Source organism: Anser anser (assembly GCF_964211835.1).
Source record: "Anser anser genome assembly, chromosome: 1".
In the NCBI taxonomy this organism is placed as follows: Eukaryota; Metazoa; Chordata; class Aves; order Anseriformes; family Anatidae; genus Anser; species Anser anser.
Window position 1 is genome coordinate 100,601,241 of NC_139720.1, and position 12,715 is coordinate 100,613,955.

General features: G+C 36.1%; 1 protein-coding gene across 12 annotated transcripts in view; it reads right to left on the reverse strand.

Moving 5' to 3' along the window:
* The window catches only part of SPAG17 (sperm associated antigen 17), a 117,030-nt gene that overhangs the window by 69,809 nt on the left and 34,506 nt on the right, over positions 1-12,715 (reverse strand). For 11 of the 12 annotated variants that reach the window (XR_014586583.1, XR_014586584.1, XR_014586585.1 and 8 more), the window contains 7 exons: positions 8,049-8,230; positions 4,417-4,572; positions 3,608-3,689; positions 3,119-3,237; positions 2,087-2,224; positions 1,894-2,004; positions 1,160-1,310 (listed from right to left, as the gene is read on the reverse strand). Coding sequence is in view for 7 of the 12 variants with exons in the window: in XM_083843487.1 (XP_083699613.1) it covers positions 1,160-1,310; positions 1,894-2,004; positions 2,087-2,224; positions 3,119-3,237; positions 3,608-3,689; positions 4,417-4,572; positions 8,049-8,230 (939 nt within the window). In the remaining 5 variants the exon portion in view is untranslated. The remainder of the gene's footprint in view (positions 1-1,159; positions 1,311-1,893; positions 2,005-2,086; positions 2,225-3,118; positions 3,238-3,607; positions 3,690-4,416; positions 4,573-8,048; positions 8,231-12,715) is intronic. The other variant, XM_083843489.1, reaches the window with a different exon arrangement.

Consider the following 12,715-nt stretch of genomic DNA (forward strand, 5'->3'; position numbering starts at 1 on the left):
TGCAAGGTGCAAAGGCAATAACAAATGCTATTTATGGTTATTTGCATTGGTGTCCATACATTGATAATTATTAGAAGGACTGAACTTTAAGACAGGTAGTTCTGTCCCCAAATCATACACAGTGTATCTTCAGTTTGAAACATTTTCTCTTTGGAGTAGTTAAACATTGAACACCTGAAAATGTTGGCTATATAGAGCAAAGTTAACAGTTGGGAGAGTTTGGTAATATAGTATGGTCTAGTGAAGACCATCAAGTTTGATATCCACCAGCTGGCAAGCTACAGCAATACAGAATACCTTAATAGCTAAGACACACCTTCTAAAAAAAAAAAACACCATACCAACAACTAGAAACAATGCAGCTAGTGTAAACTAATCCAACACATGGGATTTTGGGAATGAATAGCTGGGAAAGTAACTTCAAATACTGTGCCTTGTATGATGACATAACTGTAACAAAACGGATTTGAATGTTTATATTTCTTAGTAGTCATAGAATAAACTTTCAAAACTACCTAAGGGTATTTATGCAGTCTTTGGGATTGTTTCACAGTGTATGTCACAGTGGTATGCACATTACAAGAAAAGGTAACAGCATAAGTGATTATAGTTGAAGTAGTGAAGGTATTCTGCTGGTTTGATAGAGATTATCGCAGAAGCCATTTCATTATTAATTCCAGCAGGTTACAGAGAATACATTTTTAAGACCAGTTATTGTTCAATAAAAATTTTCTAAGATACATGTGCTCTTCCACCACAACAATGTTGGTAAATAAACCACGTCATTGTCTCCCAAAATGCATTGTGTCCTAAGATCAAAATAGCCATTTATACATTTTTTTTTTCTTTCTCAGACATAACTGTTTCTCTCTTATTAAACATGAATAAGTAATAAGATAGTTCTGAGATGCTGCCAGCTCTTAGTTATGCAATATCTAATACACATATTGCCTTGCCCAAGAACCATGAACCAGAAGTCTGAAGTTAGCCTAACTTGAATGGTAGGCCAAGGCATGATCAAGAATACAAAAAATGGGAAATTCTTCAAAGGTTTTAGGTAGCTGACAAAACTCATCACCAAATTCCATTTATTCAACAGAATCATCAACCAGAAGAAAAAAGAGGAAATTATATCAATGAAAAAAGAAAATCAGTTCACCACTAGTGAAATAATGCATGAGCTCATGAACACTGGCCAAGCGTTTAGTGTTGTTTACAGTCGAAGGAAGGATGAAATGGATAAGTTCCCTAAGAGGCAATTTATCCATCATTTCATGTTCAATCTTTTCTGGATTTAAGTTGTCTTGGACCTGGAACAGAAACCAAAGTACAAGAGTTAAAGTAAACTTTAACACCAGTGGATTTCTAAAAATTGTTAGAATAAATACATCCTTTTATAGGAAAAGATGTTAACTGTGCTTAAGTCAGTCGGATATATACTTAAATTTTGAGCATGTGCTCACAGTGCGTTATTGAATCATGGTGTCAGATATTTTGGGCAGGAAGATGCAGAAGAAAAGAACTGACAGAAGACATAAAAACAGATGTTAGAAGATATTTGTCTGTGCCAGATAGTCTCAAAAATTCTGGAATACTAGAGTAAATCAACAGAGTTCTGTATCTCTCATCTACACCAAAAACTAAACATTCTTGTTATTAATGCAAACACTGAAATCAATATAATGCTCTGTGTTTGTGATGTGTCCTCTGTCAGCAGCAGTAACCCATTGCTTCTTAAGCAGACTAAAGATGTATTAGTGTGTCTATCTCAGTAGGAAAAATCTAGGCTATGCTGTTCTCCTTTGTAAAAACACCACTCTACCCTTTCTAGTGCATGAGTATTCGCTGTCTGCGGACTTTAGAACTGATCATATATGATAGATATCACTATACCTTCAGCAGGTGTAATCGCTGAGCCAGTGTATCACGGTAATTAAATAAGAGAGGGTACTTGGGGGTTACAGTTTCTTCACTGTACTTAGGAGAAAAGTAGTCATAGAGATTCTGTTAAAAAAGAAAGATGCATTAAAAACCAATAATAAGACTTAATTATCATTTTAGGTAACAAATAAAAGACAACACAAACCTTTTTTTCACTCTCAGAAAGTGGAAGAGAAGGAAGGACAGAGGCTATATGATCTGCAATGCTATGATGTAGCCCATCTGCCCGGCGCTCTGGCAACACCAGACTAGGTGGTGTAAGGTCTTCTTCACTTGCAATAACCTAGTAAACATGGTATATGATAGCTTCACTACAGTATGACTGCTGCATAACATCCTTAAAACTAGCAAACAGATCCTGAGATAAGCTACATATAAGCTAAACACATATCCATACATTTTGTAAGGAAAGAAAAAATTTTTTTTTTTTTACAAGTAACAAAAATGCAATTCTGCATGTTAGTTTCTGCCCCAAACAGATTATAGAAAACAGAATTAAATGTGTTCTTTTATTACTCACTTTTCGAAGGATGAGAAGAAAAATATATCCAACTTGAAATGTTAAGAATTGTAATGATGAACAGAGATTTTGACTGCATTTCAGATGTTGGACCTTATCTTGAGGTTTTTTGCCTGAGTCTATTTTTGAAGTAAATAAACTAATTGAACTGAAATATTATTTTGAAAAGGAAGATTTTCAAATAATACTACAGAGCTTTACTAACTTGTAAATTGTGTCTGAACTCAACAGGAATCAGACCTGTCCAGCGTTAGCAGAGATACACACCAATTCTAGTGTTAAGTTTGCCGTAAGACCTTTGTACTGAGTAAACCAGTAAAAGTTTAGTATCACTGTTGCAAGATGTGAAAAAACTGTTACTGACTTAGCTACAAAATGACAAACTTTTCCTTATTTGATTATTTTGGATCTGTAGTCTTGGAAACACGATTTTGGGATAACACTGTATGTACAGAGTAAGCGTGCACAATATGAAAGGAAAACAAGGAAGCCACTTTTGAGTTATGATTCCTTTACATTTAACCTCCATGGTCAGTGCCTCTATGCATAGTCTCTTAGCTCCGTATGAAAGAGATGGATTTATTAATCTTTGATCAGTTCATTATAACAGGTCTAAGCTGAATTAACCACAGGAATTAAAAAAAATAATATTCCCACCTGTTCCAACATGCAGTTCAGCATTAAGGGCACAGAAAAGTATTCCTCAGGAATCTGATTCAGCAAGTCATTGTAATATCTCATATCCATAGAAGCAGCCAAAACCGAAAATTCTTCCTCTGTTGTAAAAAAGAAAAAAAAAAGAATGTATTAGGATGGATTTATTAAAAAATGTCAATTTTTGTTACTGACCAGTTCAACTCCTCAACAATTTTTCTAAAAAAGACTAAAAGTCTAGGACTGTATAGCTCTCATATCCAAGTGTGACTAGGAACAGTTAGAAAAAGTGATTCTCTGAAGAACTTATTTATCACCATTGCAGTTTCCAGAGACTTTCACAATGTTTTCACTAAGAAACTACTCTCACAACATCAAACCAGATTTGGCTTACTGAACAAATAGTTTCAGAGATTTGTGCTGTCAGATGAAGGAACAGTAAGATTAATAGTGAACAGCTACAGGGCAAGTGTTTTAATCCTTTAATCATACCCTGTGACAAAATTACTGTTGGCAGATTTTCTTCTGCTTGCCCTTTTTTCTTTGAAGGTGTAACCTGTGGTGCTGGTTGTATCTAAAAGAACAAAGATAAAGACAAGAAAATCAGAAACAAATGAGGATTGCCGAATGTAAATAGGTGGGAAAAAACAATTTCATTTATCTTTTGCTATTTACCCTCTATCAGATGCTAAGCTTTTAAATGGTTCTTCCTAGGGGAGTCAAATCCTACCTGACTCTGAAAGGAACAAGCAATGTTGTTTTATGAATGCTTTAAATGAACATTCAGTAGCACTGCTATGGATGGAGTAATCCAATTTTTCCCCCAGCACTAGTACACATCCTACAAGCTGCTTTCTTGTGCCCACTTAAGCTTTTGTCCACCATGAACAAAGTAAAGGAACTGATCTGGAATAGAACTAATCATCTTTTTTGGATAGTTCACTGATCTGTAGCAAGACACAGTACCTCTGCAAGCATAGTGATTTTTCTAGGCACATGAAGGTGTCACCAGAAGTTATTTAAGTCATTTTTACACCCATGATACTTTATGCCAGTATCTGTATGATCCTTTAAATTTTCTTTTTTTTTTCCTCTTTCTCCAGTGTTTTGCCTTTTTTTTTTCTCTTCAATTTTTGAAGTTTTAAATGCTGAAGACAAAAATCCCGATTTCATTCACAAAAAATTACACATGGAGTGATGGTCCAAGCTGAATTTTTTAGTGCAGAATTAAAGGCAGATAATTCTATCCTATAGCTAATTATTTTCTACAGAAAGTGTGGTAAAGCAAAAAGGATCCTTGCCTCAGTTGCAGGTGGTTGTGTTGATTTGCTCTCTGATAATTCAGGCACATTAATAAACTTGGTGTTTTCCAAGTAGTTACAATGCTGTCTTCTCCAATCCAGGCAGTCATACATTAAACAAGCAATACTTTCAAACACTGCAGTGCCAAGTGCAAGCTGTAACAGAAAATAAGGTAAAAAGGATGAAGTTTGCGTGCAAAAGTGTCATGTAACTTAAGACACAAGAGTCATTAGTTCTCTAACAAGCAGATACACAGCTGTTTACAAATTTTCCAAGGGTATTTTTGTTTACTAATTCAAAATGTTTTATAGAGTAAGTCTAAGAAAACAAGGCATCCTCATCTCTATTTGCCTAAACGCTGCCATACCACAGTATGGACTGAGTGTTATCCAGCTGCTTCAGTTGTATACAGCTTAACTAATCTTAACAGTAACCATTCAAGGTCTGTTGTCTTGCAATTGAAATGTAGGTTATTTTTTGGATGGGAAGGAAAAGGCAAGGGAACATAAAATACTTCTTTTCTATCATCTGTGTACGTTTCTACTGGTGATCAACCTGCAGCATATTTGCAATGCCAGCCATTCTCCTGCCCTAGGAAGGATAAAAAAATAAAAATAATCCAACTAATCAATGTAATCTCATACTACTTCCTCTCTTTCTTTCTATTCCTCTGTTAGAGCAAAGAAGGCCTCAAGAACAGAAGAAAATCCATAGCTGTGCAAACAAAGGAATGTCATCATATCACCCAAACATCCAAAGGGAGAAAACTGTATCTACTGAAATCTGACATAGGAAGAGACAAGTTTACAGAGGTGGTGTACTGTGGTTTTCACCAAGGTTTTGGAGGAAAAAAAAAGTTGACACCAACAACTATTTTAAAATTAAAATGCTTTTATACTGATACCAAACCCTGTTTCAGACCACGTGCCACACTCAGGTTTAAGTGGCTTTAGTGGCCATATTCTTCTTTTGTACAGCCTAAACATGTAATGATGGTGTCTAGTAAAACATCAGATGTCTCAATTTTAAGTTTCCTAAAATGAAGCATGGTGAAGAAACACAACTGTCATTAAGTTCTTAACTCACACTAAAAGCATTAAGTGACCCTTAAGAAGTATCAAGCATTTGCTTTCTCTAGATCTGGCCCTCCTTATAGCGCTTCAAAACAAGCACCCAAATCACTGATCAGATATGGAATACTTGTTGCAGTTTTCATAACGTTTGAAGCTTAGAGGAGGTGTTTGGGAGAGGAGCCATATTTGTGAAAACAGAATTTTCAGAGTTAATATTTGTGCACCTTTGTTCTTCTAATTCAATGCTCTTTTGCAAAACTTTCCATTCATATATTACAAGAAATCATTGGAGCATATGAAAATTTCAATTTTAAAGTCTTGGAGTGTTTTTCATGCACAGTCTTTTAAACAAAACAAGAATGAAGTGTGACCAGCAGGTCAAGGGAGGAGATTCTCCCCCTTTACTGCTCTTGTGAGACCCTACCCAGACGAGTATGTCCAACTCTGGGGTCACCAAAATAAGGACACAGACCTATTGGAGCAAGTCCATAAGAGGGCCACAAGGATGATCAGAGGGCTGGAGCACGTCTCCTATGAAGACAGGCTATGAGAATTGGGGATGTTAAGTCTAGAGAAGAGAAGGCTCCAGGCAGACTTTATAGTGGCCTTCCAGTACTTAAAGAGGGCCTACAGGAATGCTGGAGAGGAACTCTTTATCACCAACTGTAGTGATAGGACAAGGGGTAGTGACTTTAAACTAAGAGAGGTTTGACTTAGATTCGATATTAGGAAGAAATTCTTCACTGTAAGAGTGGTGAGGCACTGGAACAGGTTGCCCAGAGAAGCTGTGCATGCCCCATCGCTGGAAGTGTTCAAGGCCAGGTTGTGTGGGGCTTTGGGCAACCTGGTCTAGTGGAAGGTGTCCCTGCCCATGGCAGCAGGGTTGGGACTGGATGATCTTTAAGGTTCCTTCCAAATCAAGCCATTCTATGATTATATGATTCTAATTTTTACAGAGTTACAAATAATGCAACCTGACACTGCTTAATAGGACAGATACAAAGGTTAGTATAATTACAGTTTTATGAATTTACTTCCTTGCTTTCTCCTCATCTCAGAACAGAATCAGATTCTTGTTGAAAGTTCTGAGTCTAGCCACCAGTGACTCTTGAACGAAGGAAAATATTTTTGAGAGCATTTTCCTTTATAAATATCTAAAATATCTTAAATAGAAATGACCTTCTGTATATAACAATATCATTTTTTGCAACAATGCCTAACAATTTGTCAAAAAAGTTCTCCTTCTGTATCTCTTGATCTTTCCATATGCAGCAAGATAGGACTCAAAGACTCGCCTGGAAGCCCACCAGAACAGATTTACTCTATCCACCTATGATTTCTTGACTTGCATTCTTCCCATCTGCTTCTTTAAAGACTTACAAATGTTCCTACTTCTTTAGAGCTCTGCTGAATTCTGATAAAGAAGAATGTGAAATTACAACTACAATCTGCTGGAACAATTTCAGTGACAGATAATTATTCTTTTATTTCAGTAACGATACGTGCTTGCGGGATATTTAAGGGCTGCAACAGGCCCCTAGAAGAGGTGATTACTGGATTTTTAAGATACACAGGATTAAAGAACTTCTTTCTCAAAATTGGCTTCATATTTTAAGATTAGATCAAGAATATAATGGTGAATAATGTTGTAAGTAGCAAGTCTACACCTTTCCACAATTGAGGCATTTTTAGTGAATGCCTTAAAAACCACTATGGATTTAGCCCAATTCAGTTCTGATCCCTTCAGGATCAAGGGTACTTCCTAGCTCACCAAATTGTTTATATACAGGATTTAATGTACTATAAAAAAGTGTTAGGAGAATGTAGTTTGTCCTTTAACCCTAATAATATAGACCACAAATACAGTAGGATAAATCATGGAATATTGCTTTAGCATGTTCTATTTTTCACTGCCACCACTGTGGATTGGAAGATTCTGGACCCTTTTACCTTGCCATACTTGAGATCCTAGGTTGGAAAAAATTTCTAACAGTTTACTTTGCCTTCTAATGCTCCTGACTCAGCAGGCTATAAAGAGTAACACATCAGAGACATGTTTTGGGTAGGACAACAAGAAGCAGTACAAGGTGTGCTAAAATAACAGCTTATGGTCAAAAAGCCCTCTTGCATTCATTTTCATTTGTTCTTGTGACTTTTCTGATATATATAGTAAGTAGACCTGGTGTCAGGAGGACAAAAACATATTTTTAATTTTATTTAGCACTGACATTTGACTCTCTAATGAAATTTAAATTGAACCTTTGTGAAGCCAATGAATAAATTTAGTATTTCGAACTGTTTTCAACTCTGCTGCTGTGGCCTACAACTTTAAGAAACTCCAGGGTAGGTACTTTTATTCAAAGGATTCCTCGTGAATACATGCTGAATATGCTTGTTGGATATATAGAAAATATTTTTTGTTGAAGATAACAAACATACTAACTATTTTGTTTCTGTTTCATGGAAGAGTAAGCTAAAATTCCTTCCAGTTCTAAATTGGTGCTAAATGTTACAAACCTCAAAGCATGCCACATGTTGTGAAAGCATTAACTACTCACCAGCATTTCTTTGTCAGACCAGTCAGAGGGAAAGGCATTCTCCTTAACCAGGTGATGAAGTCTGGCAACATCAAAGAGACTTGATCCATGCTTTCCACTGTTCAGAACTGGCTCTAGATATTTCCAAAACATTTCCAGATCTTTGACAGCTTCATCTTTCTTTCTTTTCTCTGCTTCAACATCTAAAATTTTAAAGTATTAGATAAATCACAGTACACTATCTCCATTCTACAGAAAGCACAAATTGTATAATAGTCTTCTATAAGTACTGTTAGAATATTCCCATTCTCATGGTCTCAGAAAAAATCTGACACCAAACTTTGGGTTTAAAAAACTCCACGAAGATAAAGCCTAAGTATGGATAACATGGCATTTCTTTTAGAAAAACAAACACACAGAAATAAAACAAAAGAAAAACTTCACCAAAATAACAGCAATTAATGTTTGAAACCTAGGAAATATAAAAATATTTGCACTGTTCCAAAGCTGCCAGCACAAATTTAGACCAAACAGTTCATTAAGTATAGGATAAGCAAGCTTTACTATCAACATTTTGTTGAAGTGGAAAGTGGGGTTAAAAGGAGTTTAAGGTATAGCATGACTACGAATAGTGAGTCTAGAAGTTGTATAGCTCTCATTTTTATTGCATGGTGATGATCAATTTTCAAAGGTGCTCCAGGTACAGAGAAAAAACTTTCTCTCTTAATGCCAAACTTACAATCACACTCTGGAATCCAAGATCAACCACACTTATTATAGCCTAATTTTAAGAGATATAAGAACATGAAACCTGCAACGACTTGCTTTCATTTGGACGTGTGGGTGCTCAGCACTTCTAAAACATAAGCATTGAGGCCAAATACCACACTTGTATTTTTCCAGTGGCCCTATGGATTTAAACCAAAACAACCCCGTGAGGCTGTGAACTCTTCAAAAAATGCTGACCTTCTTAAAGAACTCAAAGATATATATTCCTTGTGTAGTAGCCATCAGAAGTGATGGCCAATTAACTTATAAAATGGCCCTATCATAATTTTGAAGGTATGTACCATAAGTAACTCCAAGCACTGGGTAGAAGATCTGGGAACTCTCTGCCAAAAGATTTTGTAGGTATAAGAAATTTTCAAGAGTTCAAGGAAAACTGAACAAGTCCTTAAAAAATAAACAGAATAAATACATTGAGGTTTACTACAAAGACAAGACACATCAGGATCAGGAAAATCCCTTGACTTGAAAATAAGTGGATGCTAAGTGAGGTGCACATTGAGAAGTTTCTTATGTGCTTTTCCTATTATGCTTCTTTTCTTATTACTTCTATTCCTTTCCTTTACTCTCTTCATATTCTTCTTCTCCTCTTCCTTAGGCATCAGTTCAGGACCACTTCTGGAGATAGAATACTGGCCCAGATGGTCCTTTGATTTAAACTGTTCCATGCTCCTAACAGCTCATCTCAGTCACAGGACCATCTTTCTTCTTCCTTCTTTTTTCATCTGCTCATGAAAGATAAACTCTAATTCAGTGGCAATGTTCTCCTAACACACTCAGCTTTGAATGCATATCTTGGCAGTATAATCGTATTTAGACTGCTAGGTCATGGGTCATCCACTTCACGTTGTTGAATGGAAGTTGAGTGGCACTGTACTAACAATATTGCAGCCAAAAATTTCAGTTTTACAACAGAAGAATAATAATATTTTACTAACTCTACCCCATAGTTTAATACTAAAACACATAAGTGTATGATGCTTAGGTTTCCCCTTGCACAGAAACATCGTGGCTCTCTAGGATCAATCATTAGACGCTCTGTCCTTGAATACTGCCTCTCTTCTTCATTCTTGTGCCTATAGTACTAAAGCCTTTTCTTGCTCAAGTATATTTTCATCATGTAAACCCTCACAGAATAAATTAAAAGTTTCCATGAGTAACCCCAGAAGAAGATGCAGGAGTTGGGAGAAACAGTCAATGCAGAAGAAATGTGGCACAACCCCACAGAAGAACTGAATTCTCATTTCTATTACTAAAGAATTTGAAGTGAAGACGGTATTCAGCAGTACACTATATAATTTTGGAACAACAACAGCAATCTGTTATAATCATGTAACAATGAAATAATAGCATCTAGTGTATACTAATACATTGCATAGTGATTTTGAACCATCACTGTGGAAACAGAAGTCCTAGAATCACTAGGATGTGTCAGGTCACACATTTCCAGCAGAAACTGTCAGGCTGAGAGACTGGTCGAAGTTCTGAATATTAACTCTCAGAAAAGAGGAGATAAAAGTAGAGCTACTAGAGTGATTAGAAGAACAAAAACCTAACCATATGAAAGGTACTAGTAGTGCTTGACTTGGTAACATCACAAAATGAAAGCCAATAGGGCATGTAGGCACCTGAGAAGGAAAAGAACATGAAAGCTATGGTGCATAATCCATGGTTTAGGAGTACTAATGCCATGAACAACAGAAACGTTATAACACTATTGGATTTACAGGTTAATGTCTTCCTTCCTAGAAGTATATCTTTGTACATTACTGAAATGATCAGTTGTGATCTATTTCAAAAGCCATTCAACTAGGAAATAGTTTAACCTCTGCTCCAAGGCACAATTAACTATATCACTGGTGACAAATGTTTGCCTAATATAACCTTAAAAGCCTCAATATTCCTACTCAATCTACTTTAGTACTTCACCAACCTCTCCTGTAGAAAGTTTCTTCCTGCTATATTGTATTTTTATTTTTTTGTAATTTATACTCTTTATTTTCTATTCTAGACTTTTATAAACTTGAAAACTTTTATCGTATCCTCCTTTATGCCCTTTATCCTTAAGTTTAAAAAGATAAGGCCGACTATTTATTTTTTTTATTTTCCTCACAGGTCAAGTTTTACAGATCCCTAATAATTTTCTTTGTGATCATTTGGAATTTTCTGATTGACACAAATTTCTTATGAAATTTTAACTCACTGTTGAGTTGTATGATAGAATTACTTCAGGTATTTTTTAGGACATATTCTCATTTATAATCTGGAGATTTTTTTTAGTGGCATAATGATACTGATGACATGCTCATTTGCGAAGTCAGCATGATAGCTTGACTCACAATGTGTCTTTTAGTTAGGTGCTTCCTAGCTTGTATTTGTACACACATTATTTTTGCATAAATACACTATACTATAGTTGTCCACATTAAACATAATATGCTTTTTTCCAAATTGTTATTCTCTATTCTGTCAAGAACATTTCGCATTTGAATCACGCCCCCTTTTTCCAATATTGATGATAATACTTTATAATACCAGAAAAAGCACAAATTCTCTTGACTCGACTCCATGCATCCTTCTGTTTTATAAGCCTTTAATAGCTACTCTACAGAAGCTAAGGTTTTCCAAGGAGGTTGCACCTACTATACATACACTTTCCTCTAGACCTATCTTGCTTACTGAGGGCCATGAGAAATAGCATTATTAAAATTCAAATATACAACACTAACTATTCCTCTGCTTAAAAGGTCAGTACTTAATTTTGTGAGGAAATTAAACTTGTCTGATATGATTTGTTCTTGAACAACATATAGAATCATAGAATTATTAAGGTTAGAAAATACCTCCAAGATCATCTGGTCCAACCATCCCCCTACCACCAATATTACCAACCCACTAAACCATGTCCCTAAATACCACATCTAATCTTTCCCTAAACACCCCAAGCGATGGTGACTCCACCACCTCCCTGGGAAACCCATTCCAATGCCTAGCCACTCTTTCTGAGAATAAATTTCTCCTGATTTCCAACCTGAACCTCCCCTGGCTCTACTTGAGGACATTCCCTCTTGTTCTGTTGCTAGTTATCTGTGAGAAGAGGCCAGCCCCCAGCTCTCCACGTCTTTCTTTCAGGTAGTTGCAGAGAGCAATAAGGTCTGCCCTAAGCCTCCTCTTTTCCAGAATAAACAACCCCAGTTCCCTCAGCTGCTCCTCATAAGACTTGTGTTCCAAGCCCTTCCCCAGTTTTGTAGCCCTTCTTGGGACATGCTCCAGGGCCTTGATGTCTTTCTTTGTAGTGAGGGGCCCAAAACTGAACACAGTACACGAGGTGAGGCCTTACTGGAGCTGAGTACAGGGATATACTAGCTGTTACTCATATATTCATTTCTTCTAACTGGTTGTAAATTCTTTGTTCCAGTATTTTCCCAGAAACAGAAATTAAGCAGATTTCAGTGCCCTGGCTATTTGTATTCCTTTCCCTCTTCCTCCCAGATCTTTTTCCACTATCTCACTTGTTCTTCATGAGTCTCAAGTATAAATGAGAATGGCAGGCAGATCTTTAAACTGAATGCAGTTTCAGTTAAACTGAATCAGCTGATCTGAAAACTTCTCTAACTTACCTCAGTACTACTCAGTTATTTTACCAATTTCTTTGCAATATGAAGTTGAATCTTTCTGCTGTCAGCATTAATTGTAGGTAGTTGTAACCATCACCTGTCTGCAATGGTATCTGTAGTGAAAACAGATTAACCCTCCACAACACACACGCCAACAAGAAGTACTTGCATTACTACTTATAACACTACTTAAATGAAGAACTACCAGGTATATTTACTTCTTTTTCACTTTATAAAGTTTCCTTATAAATAAGCAAATAATCACAGTTGTTTCATCATCTTCCC